Below are 11184 nucleotides of genomic sequence, written 5' to 3' on the forward strand. Positions count from 1 at the left end.
TCCTTTTATTCTTGCTAATTCAAATGATTCATATGTCATGAAAAAGTCACCATCCTCCCAGTGTTATTATAAGACTCCAATGTCTTGCAATGTAATACATTTGTACGTAGACACAAGAGATATGAATGTACAGTAACTGTTTAAATATGCTCTTCCTAATTCCTGGTGTCCTTTCTCATCTTAATCAAATACATTAACCAGGCTTTTGCTTTGGTTAGTTTTATTTTATTTTTATTTGTGTTGAACTTGTATACTGTGACATGAAGTACTATAACATTAAATTATAAAATGAATACTTTAATATGGCTGAAGTTATTTATTTTGTGTAATAGCATAAAAAGCTCTCATATAATTAATGTAGGTTTCAACTGATGTAAAGTGCTCTCAGTACAAGGGGACTTTTCAGGTCAGGTATAGGGACAGTTGTCACATGGTTTATATGCATAAAATTTTTTATTATTATTATTTATTTATTTATTGCCTATTCTACTGTTTTAATGTTGCTGAAAAACACATAACTTGCTGCTTATTGTTAGATGATCACTAATAGCCTAATATATAATACGATTTATTAATATATAATTATTACATGAATACGTGTCTAGAAACTTTCATAAGCCCATTTAGATAAATATTCACTGCAGTAAAAAAGGTGACGAATAGCCCAGACCCTCTATGTGTGGGCTTTTAAGCTATTTCTCTACAGTAGACATGTTAATAATTTTTTGCTATCGTCTTATCAGAGGCATCGCCACATATTGTCTCAATAAAATGAGAAACTGTTTTATTGTGCATCATTCTGTTTTTTCAACGCGACTCGCGTCGCTTTCCTCCAATCACACTGCAGCTGCGCGCCTCTTACCTAACTCTCTCTCGGTATCGCGAGATTTCATAGTCTTCCTCGCCGTGCGGACGTTAGCTCTGGAAGGTGTGCTCCATGGCGGTGGCTGTTTCAGCGGTAAATGTAATATTTTGTTTAACTTCTCTCTTATAATATACACACACACGGTAGTATTTAAAGAACGTATAAAAATGTTTTCGGACAGAGGTTTCATTTAAAAACTTAGAAGAACAGGGGAATGGCTAACTAACGTTAGCCTAGCGCACCGAGAGCGGGATTTTCTCCTAGGCCTGATGCTGCGTGTCTTTTAAGAACCACAGTGGTTCAGTCTTTCTCGACGGATTATTATTGTTAGGATTTGTTTAAAACGGTTGATTTTAACGGTGTATTGCTATGTTTGTTAACCACACGCGTGTGCTCTCTCGCTTTCTTCATTTACATGAGCTAGCGTGTTAACCCGCTCACATTGTCCTCCTGAGCTGAATCAATCCCGCTGATGCTGCACGGTCCAGAAACTAAACGCTCCGGTTAAAACTCTTTACGCTGTTAACATTTATTTGCAGTTACTATTTGCTTTTTAAAAAAAGTGCATTGTCGTCGAGTAACTTTAATCTTTTTGAGTATCATTAAATCCAACATTACATAAGGCCTAATGTCCTGTGAGAGTGTATGGGACGCATTCATACAACTGATTTTATTTGTTTTTAACCTCCTAGTCAGTGTGATTATGTAATTATTTAACGTTAATGTGTTTGTATTAAATCAGAGCAGACCGCTTAAATGTTCTATTCAGAGTTCATCGTTTTCCTAACTAACGTTAGTCTGTTTTACAGACATCTCTAAAGTCATGCTATTATAAGTAACGTTAGGTTGAAAAACTTAGAAGTTTCCCCTTTTAACCTGTGAAATGGACGCCGTGTAACGTTACATGAGTTTACTGAAACCTCTCTCTTTCCTTATAGACTCTGTATTGAACAGTAAAAGCTCCCAAAAAATAATCTCACAAGACCCCCCAGTGGAGAGCAGGTGCTAGGTAAGGGGACAATCCACTGCTCAGCCCAAGACCACTCTTCCCCTTTGTTTTGAAAGGGGTTTGCAAAGAACTTTGTCTGATTGCCTTTCAGTTATTGGAGTATTACTCATATTTGATAAAAAACAGAGTGCATCAGACAACCTATACTTCCTTTTTATGTTGTTTAAGTGTCACCAGTATATGTATAATGAAGTGTTAGAGCTATTAGGGATTGAAAATTTATGGAAAATATGTACGTGTAAATTCAGATTGGCTGTTAATGTTTTGATTTAAAAAATATATATAAATGAAAGTTATACCCACAATATTGTAATACTTGTAATGTGTCATTGTTATACGATCAGAACGAATTTTAAAGTTTTATAGTCATCCTTATTGTGAATTGGCCTTAAATTACAAAGTTTCATTTTGGGATTGGGGGGGGGGGGGTGAACTGTTCTTTTCTTTAAGAATTATTGTCATAGGACAGATGTGTACAAAATATTCTGTAAGGTTTTTCACCCAGGGCTTCATTCCGTTAACATTTTAGAGGCATCTTTTTTGCCCCCCCTGGATTTGGATGTCAGTGATCTCAAATTGTTGTCTCCCTATCCAGTTCTATTGTTCTAAGTAGGTTTGTGTTTTTCTTTTCCTTTTTTCTTTTTGTCGTTTCTCTTTATGTGTCGTCTGTGCTGTAGAACATATCTCTTGTCTTGACTGTACTATATTTCCAAAGCCAATGGCACAACCTTTTGGGTTCAAACCTCCTTAAGGGGGGCAGTGCACCACTCTGGAGTTCATTTGAGCAAAGGTACTTAAGTTTTCTCTTGTGTAGTATTAAATAAGAGGGCTCACTTACTTTAGCATTATGCACTCTAAGGGTATAGGCTCCTCCAGTGACCGACAGAATCAAGTATCTCAGTGTTTCCACTGAGGTGAGAAGTCACCATGTGGTACGAATACATGGTTTCCCCTACCATATTCTGAGAGGCCTGTTAATTAAATGTAAACAGAAGGCTCATTATCAGCGGCCTTTCTGTTCAATTTAAAATGTCTTTAACAAAGCCCTACACTAAACTGAAGATATCTAACATGTGCTGAGATGTAGAAAGCTGTTTTAGAGCAAGCTCAAAATGATTTAGATTCATTTGCAGTAATGTAAATATGAGAACTTGTTACCAGATCTAATCCTAATACTTTCTTATGAATTAAAAGAAATGTAAATAATTCACTTAAGATGCATTTTCTACTATCGTTCAATAAAGTATTATCCAGATTTATTATAGGACTGCTGTAATTTGAGTTTGCTCTTAACCTAGATGGTTTTAAAGCTGTAAGTTGTTCATTGTGTATTGCAGTCCAGTGTGTGTCTTGAGTAGATGTGCAGTTCTGCTGCCGCTCACATACATCAGGCCTGACAGATGCCTGTGCTCTGTGCAGGGAGGCGAGGCTCTGATGATGGAGAATGGACAGAGCATGGCCTCAAAGCTCGGCCTGCCGCCCCTCACCCCAGAACAGCAGGAGGCGCTGCAGAAGGTGAGACTTTCCCCAGACACTGCTTCAGCATATGGCTACTGAAATCAGTGATCGATATCTGACTTGACTTTACCAAACTCAAAAACAACAATTATACAAAAATGTGTATCAGACATAGGCCGTCATTTATATTTTTGTGATTGGTTAAAGCTTATTTAGTTGCTTTTTGATGAGTGCACCGAAATGAAAGTTATTGGCCGAAACCGAACAAAACTAAACAATCCCGAACAAGGTTTGACCATTTTTTTCCACCATGTAGTTAGCCTTTTTTTTTATTTTTCTTTTTTTTTTCCGTTACATAAATAAAATAACCAAAATGTGCTTTTTACTGTCTTGTTTTGCTTTTCAAAGAAGAAAAAAATTACAAAACAACAAATTTAAAAATATTTAACATTCTTAACATTTTTAACATTCTAACAGACACTATACCAACAAAGCACAATTTAGCTAAAAATTAATGTGTAAAATTATGTATTTTTTGGCAATCAGAGATTTTTTTTTGAGTTGTCAGTTGCTGGAACAGATGAGAAGGCACTGCTGACAATTCTTTTTAATGTCCACTTGCTTTATAAGCATGTGTTTGTGCAGTGCACATGTAAGCAAGCAGTGGACAAGAGCAGAGCCAGTGCTATGCCTTCGGTACTAGTGGCATCTGATTATCTGCTAGTACTATTCTCAATAGCTGGTACACTTTATAAAGAAAATTATCATTCTCATTTAACGTTTAATTTTTTTTGGCAGATTTGTGAAATATTATACTTGACATTACATTTTATAGATGTATTCTGGTTTAACTGAAGCAGGGTTCAACATTAAGCCTCTACATTAGGGATGGGCATTTTGGGAAATTATTCATTTCGATCATCGATAGGTTTCAAAAAGATTAATCGGGGGTGGGGCTTATGCAGGGGGGGGGGGCATGGCCATAATTTATATAATGAAAAAATAAATCTGAAGATTATGAAATTGAAAAATGAAAATCTATGAACACATGATTAGGACAGGTTAGATTATGATTATGATGAAGCAATGTTATTAATAAAGGAGCAAGTAATATCTGCATGAGGTGAAGAGTATACCAATAAACAGAAGCTAATTCTATGACACATCCTATGATAAATCAGATAACTGAGATGCAGACGTAACATTACAACTTGTATCAGCACAATAGAATGCTAAGTTATGCGTTAGACAGAGAGAGAGAGAGCGAGCGAGATCCCGCTGATGCGTTTTCATGACAGCGCGCTGAAAGATGGGCAAGGACAGATTTTACTATAGATTCCTAAAAAGTTCTCATTATAAATGTATGGCAGATTTGTGCTATATTTTCATATACGTTATTAAGTGTAATAGTTTAATTAAGTTTTATTTTTAAGTTGTTTTATTTTCCATAAACCACCTGCGCTTTTTCGAAGACATATGAATTGCATTATGCCCACAAATATGACGGAAAAAAAAGCTTGGCTGAATTATTATAACATCAATAATAAAATAATAACAATAATAATAGAAAAATAAAACATTTAAGAGCAATATTATTATCGGGCATTGCTTATATGAGCATGAAACGAATCGCTGATATGCAGCGTTTTCAGCATAACTGTTCATGTTAATTAATCAGACACTAGCTCTTGCAACTTTTATCTGAAAAAATTCACAGATGCAAATGTGAACTTGACCGAAAGTGTAAGCTCGGATTGCGCTTTACAAACACAAAAGTACAATAAATTCACACTATCGTTATTTTTTATGTATTCTAATATTTTGTATTCAATTTGCACATTCTGATCAACCAAAATATTATTTAACAGCATGGAAATCACTGATTATTGCTAAATAATTGAATACGAGTTAAGATATAGATAAAAACTATGACAAACAAATAATTTTGTTTTCGTCATCTGTACGAATATGTTTAATGTAATTAGGCTACAGGTATATCCAGTGCATTTTTATTTTATAAAGACCATTTCATTATTTGATTTAAAAATTAACACACAAAGATACTTTTTCTTTTTTAGCTACTTTATTCAACTGCATTTTTTTAACAAAACATCTCCCAGAATAACTTTAGCAGCATATTTTGATCCAGCGGTGAAACATAGTTTTTAAAAGATAAAGAGAAAAGTTCACCAAGTTTAACCAAACTACTATTATAAGGTATAAAACAGAGACCAAATAGCCTAGATATTTTAACTATGGCTAAAACTCAAAACTAAAATAATAATTATTTTAAAAAAAAAATGGATATTATATTTACCACGACCGGTGAAACAATCAAATGTCTATTCAAAAAGATAAGGCGGTCTACGTGGTCCGATGAGAGCCGAGTGCGCAGCCTGTTCACATTTAGAGGAATAAATTCGCTCGGCTGGAACAGATTTTGTAGGAGCAGCCAGGTACCGCAAGTACCAACCTTCTCTGTCCCTGAAACTAATGGGCAGCAAATCTTTCACCACCATTTCAGCGAATAGCTTTGTCGTCTTCTCGGTTCTGCCTGCGTTGCATTTAGGTCTTACGGCAAGTGATTCAATGCTCATCTGAGTTGCCCCACTCTGTTATCGCCAGATATTTTATGTACACATTTTAGATGATAGCTTATTGTATTTGTTGTAGATTTGTGTGACAGCTTGGCGCTGTACACCTATCCCTGAACTGTATTTTTATAGTTCTTCTCAAAGGGAAGCCAGCCATCACTACGTGACTTTGAGGCCATGATTATCGGTCTTCTTACGTCTTTTGAGGCATCAAGTGGGAAGCTAACCAATCAGAGATCAGGGCGCCGCCCAACGTGTTGCCATAACCAATAAATAAAAGAAAATAAATAATTTTGATCATCGTTTACGTGATCGATCATCGCTGTCGGTAACATGACTGCATTTACAATGCAAATATATTATTAGAATTAATTATTTATTTATTTAATCTATAAATATGAAATGTTGGTGATAATACAGTGATGCATGAATTTAAACCACCAGTCGGTGGTAGCTGACTGTCTTTAAATTGAGTAATTTATTCAACTAATTCGTTCAAATGTCTGATTCATTCAATAATGAAGCAAATGACTAGCAAATCAGTGAATTGTTGTATCACCCATTCTGTTACAAAATGTCGCTGTGGCTTGCTTGGAGATGAGCGCCTGTTCTGGTATAATCTGTTGAAATAATTTTCATCGGTCAGTATTGTCTAAAGGGCCAAAGTTGCCCAGCCCTGGTGTAAAATGTAAATCACTTAACTACTTGTTAAATGAACAGTTGTATAAAGCAAGCAATGTTTTTTGCAATTGTGCTGATGCTTGGGAAAACGAGGAAAAGATCTTTCACGGGTCCCTTCAACAAATCCAATTTTCCAGAAAAGCAGATGTACATTAATGTCAAGCTCAGTGAAGTATGTTATTTTTGACAAGAGAGCTGGCTATTTGGGGTCCTTCTGAGGTGGTTTGAAGTTATTTTAATAAGTATACATTCAGTGTTATGTGCTCTCAATTGTAGGCAAAGAAGTATGCCATGGAACAAAGCATCAAGAGCGTCCTGGTCAAGCAGACCCTCGCCCATCAGCAGCAACAGCTCAGCAGCCTTCAGGTAAACCTGACAGCCCTCTACACAAACCTTGGCAATAGATTCGCCATTGGCTAGTACATTTTTTAGTTTACTCGCCAGACTGATATACTGTTTTTATTAGGGATGGGTATCGTTAAGGTTTTAACTGTATTACTACTCTTACCGATACTGCTTAACGGTCCGGTACTTTAACGGTATTCTTATCGGTACTTTGTTGTGTGTGTGTTTTTTTTTTTTTAAGAACAAGTTGAGAACAGAATTAACATTTCTTTATTTTTTTATGTAAAATTAATAATGGGCTTGTCTTGGACCAGAGGTGTTAGGAGGAGTTGGTTGGTTCATAGTAGCTGCAGCTTTAAAAAAAAAAAAAATATATATATATATATATATATATATATATATATACATTATTTTAAATGACGTGAACAACGTTGATTCAACATGATTTTAGCATACATACCTGACATAGATGGGGCAACAACCAGAGCACATAATGCACTTTTGAAAGATGCTTTGATAGATTGCTTGTGTTTCCGCCCTTACATGCAAATATTGTTTTTCACTTATGACAAGGAGGGTTGTCAGCATTAACTATGTGAGTAATATGTTGTCTCAAGACCCTTTCAACCTTCATCTGACAACTTCCAAATGTGGTAGAAAAAAGCTGCACAACAGTGATGGACTTACCAAGTTGATTTATTTTTCCTGACAGCTCCCTAATTCCCTTCAGATGGCCTCATTATCGATGGGTTTTGGAGATCCCCTCTCACCACTACAGTCTGTAAGTCCAACAGTTTCTCAAAGTAATCTCAGTAATCTTCATTTAAATAACTTTTTGAGAATACGGTAGATGTTATTTTCCCCTCCTTTTGTTGGCATACGGTGGTTCAGTACACGTGTGTAACGGGCAGAGGTAAAGAAATGCCAGTACTATGTCTTAGGTGCCAACATTTTTATAGTCTGCTGGTTCTTTCCTGAATCATTGGAACAAGCCAATGAATGATGAGCTCTTATGAGTAGATGCCTGGCATGACCCCATCTGATCCATGAATTTCTCTATTACAGGTTGCAGCTCAGAGGCAGCGGGCACTAGCTATAATGTGCCGTGCTTATGTTGGGTCCATCTACTACGAGCTAGGAGAAGACACCATCAGACAGGCCTTTGCTCCTTTCGGTCCCATTAAGAGCATTGACATGTCCTGGGACTCTGTTACATTAAAACACAAGGTCAGAAGGCCTTTTTTTCTCCTATTTTTTTTTTCTTTTTTTTTTCTTTCTTTATTTTAACTGACGAAAAGCTACTCTTTCTGCAGGGCTTTGCATTTGTAGAATATGAAGTACCAGAAGCAGCACAGCTCGCTTTAGAACAGATGAACTCCGTTATGTTGGGCGGTAGAAACATTAAAGTGAGTACTTTGTAAAAAATTAAGTTTAAGAAATAGTTTATTTTCCGAGTCCTTTATATATTCAATAATGTCTGATCGGTCATTTCAACTCATGTAGGTGGGACGACCAAGCAACATTGGTCAGGCTCAACCCATCATAGACCAGCTAGCTGAAGAAGCACGCGCCTTCAACCGAATTTATGTGGCATCTGTGCATCCTGACTTGTCAGACGAAGACATCAAGAGTGTGTTCGAGGCCTTTGGAAGAATCAAGTCATGCACCCTGGCGAGGGACCCCACGACGGGCAAACACAAAGGCTATGGCTTCATAGGTGAGCAGGCGGCTGCTTCACCCATTCGGTTGCATATAAATGTATCTGACTGAGAGCAGTCAGTCATGGTAGAATGCTGTTCTCTACATGTCTCGCAGGGGATAGAGAAGGGTGGGGGCAGGTTCCTCACATGCTTTCATAGTAAGTTTTTATTTCTGTTGTCGTTTTCTTAGGCTCTGTTACGGACTTTTGTGCCATAAGTGCCCGCTGGTAATTACTCAGTAACTGTCTCAGAGCTCTGGTAGATTAATGCGGAGTCTTCTTAAAGCTGTTGAGTCTTAGTCCTCCTTGTTTCCCCTGTAGAATATGATAAGGCCCAGTCTTCGCTGGATGCAGTGTCCTCCATGAACCTGTTCGACTTAGGCGGCCAGTACCTGCGAGTGGGCAAAGCAGTCACACCACCCATGCCCCTTCTGACACCAACGACGCCAGGCGGTCTTCCTCCCGCTGCTGCCGTAGCGGCTGCGGCCGCCACCGCCAAAATCACAGCACAGGTGAGCATTCACACACCTTGATTATCTATTGTTAGTCAGGGAGAGAGAGTGTGCGTGTGAGCAGCTGCTTCCTTTGGCATTAAAAAGCCTTTCTTTGTAAAGTAAGGCAGCGTGATTTTAATTCGCTTAGCGGGCTAGAACAAACACTTGCTGTATGTGAGGGTTTGATTTGAGTCAGTTTAGGCTTTGACTGGCATGAAGACACAAGTTATGAAACAACATTACTTATTTGAGACCGAGCTTTTACATGCAGAAAGATAACATAGCGTGTAAACTCCAAAAACAGATGGCATGGAATCTGTCCCAGCCGGAGAATCGGACAGAAGACTTCTTCAACTGTCTGGTAAATCCTTCAGGAAATTCTGTTCAAAGCACGCTGGTGCCTTTTTGTTTTGTGTAGAATATAAGTGTGGCGAGAGTCTTGTCTTCAGGACTTCCCAGTTACACTGATGCTTATTTCTTTATAGTGTGCCAGGTTGAGAATATTTACTAGTCCGGCCCATAAACTTAAAAACTGAGCAGCTTTAGTTGCAGGTGACTTTTAAGTAGCACCTCTGCCAAAAATTTTCAACCTTCATTATGCCTCTTATCTTTAACTTTTTTTTTTGGCCAACATAATGAATATATAAATCTGGATGTCTGCTTAATCTCTTAAGCCTTGATAGTCATGATAGTTCTTTGTTAATGTGTGTGCCTTTAATATTTTAATTCAGAGATACCTTTTCTATTGTGGATTACTTCCATTTTATTGCATCTGTGCTACAGCATAGATCATGCTAAAATTGTTATTGTATGCAACTAATATATATTGTAAATTTGTATGATTAGTAATGTAATTGTCCTGTTTTCGTCTCATGCTTGTCATATATAGTTTAAATTATGTTAGGCAAATAAATGCATAAGTTTCGAACTGTTATGTTACAGTGTCTAAATTAATGTATAGTTGTATAGGAAAAGTATAGTAATGATCCGTTTAGCTTGTTTCGTTCTTGACCTTTACTTCAGGTCTTGGGCCTTGTTGCATGAATGCCTCAATGTTTAGATGAACACTTGAAGCGCACACTTGAATGTTTCATTCAGAATTTCCTTTAGCTTTAACTTTTTTGGATGTTTTTTAATACATTACCATACAAAAGTTTGAGTAAGATTTTCTTATATATATACGTTGATTAAGGAAAATGCATTCAGCCTTGAGCATAAAACATGTATCTAAAATACCATTCAAAACATTTAATTTTAATCTACTTTGCCAACAGAAATAAATTCTATTTAATGCAGAATTTTAGCAGCCATTATTCCAGTCTTCAGTCTCACATTATCCTTCAGAAATTAATTATTATCATCAATTATTAAAACAATTATTAATGTTAAAAAGTTGTGCTGCTTAATATTTTAGTTTAAACCATGGCACATTTATTTCTGGATTCTTTGAGTATAAAGTTCAAATAATTATGGTTTTATTTAGCTTAAAATGCCTTACTTGTGTTGTATTTCACTGATTTTCATCTTTTAATTAACGCATTTTAAAAAAAAAAAAAGTGTTTGCAAATGTGTTACAAATGTTTTAGGACAGCTGAACATATAGCAAATTTAAAAAATAAATGTTGCCTGTGACTACATCTTTTCTGTCGTGCCGACAGGGGGAAAAAATGAGATGGTAGACTACAGATATTTTATCAATTAATGCAGACAGAAATCTAATTTCTCAATTAGGGATGCTCATTTTGGTTAGTTTTTCCATACCAACAACCACTGCTTCACAGATTCACAAATCATCCACACACTTGCAACGCTTCTAAGAACAGTGGAAAAACAAAATAATATAAATAAGCCTACACTAAATATATTTCACCTTAATTAAAGGGGGGGTGAAATGCTCGTTTTCACTCAATATCTGTTAATCTTGAGTACCTATAGAGTAGTACTGCATCCTTCATAACTCCAAAAAGTCTTTAGTTTTATTATATTCATAAGAGAAAGATAGTCTGTACCGATTTTTCCTGGAAAAACACGACTGGCTG

General features: G+C 36.4%; 1 protein-coding gene and 2 non-coding genes across 10 annotated transcripts; all 3 read left to right on the forward strand.

Annotated features, from left to right (window-relative positions):
• The first annotated feature begins 860 nt into the window (after positions 1–860).
• On the forward strand, positions 861–9725 carry LOC113118683 (poly(U)-binding-splicing factor PUF60-like). Of its 8 annotated transcripts, none has more exons than XM_026288102.1 (11): positions 861–958; positions 1804–1874; positions 2404–2483; positions 3294–3389; positions 6884–6973; positions 7665–7733; positions 8018–8179; positions 8266–8358; positions 8456–8669; positions 8973–9163; positions 9450–9725. In XM_026288102.1, the coding sequence occupies exons 4-11, from the start codon at positions 3309–3311 to the stop codon at positions 9561–9563; spliced, it is 1014 nt and encodes a 337-aa protein (XP_026143887.1). In that variant the 5' UTR covers positions 861–958; positions 1804–1874; positions 2404–2483; positions 3294–3308; the 3' UTR covers positions 9564–9725. The 8 variants fall into 8 exon arrangements, with proteins under 8 accessions (XP_026143887.1, XP_026143871.1, XP_026143852.1 ...); XM_026288086.1 differs by lacking the exon at positions 2404–2483 and adding an exon at positions 2552–2664; XM_026288108.1 differs by having other exon boundaries at positions 884–964.
• LOC113041249 (small nucleolar RNA SNORA57) lies at positions 3950–4082 on the forward strand. Its single transcript, XR_003275363.1, has one exon. It is a non-coding gene; the product is annotated as a small nucleolar RNA SNORA57 (small nucleolar RNA).
• Positions 7815–7945, forward strand: LOC113041238 (small nucleolar RNA SNORA57). Its single transcript, XR_003275361.1, has one exon. It is a non-coding gene; the product is annotated as a small nucleolar RNA SNORA57 (small nucleolar RNA).
• Positions 9726–11184: the final 1459 nt, after the last annotated feature.

Source organism: Carassius auratus, chromosome 2, assembly GCF_003368295.1.
Source record: "Carassius auratus strain Wakin chromosome 2, ASM336829v1, whole genome shotgun sequence".
NCBI classification, from domain to species: domain Eukaryota; kingdom Metazoa; phylum Chordata; class Actinopteri; order Cypriniformes; family Cyprinidae; genus Carassius; species Carassius auratus.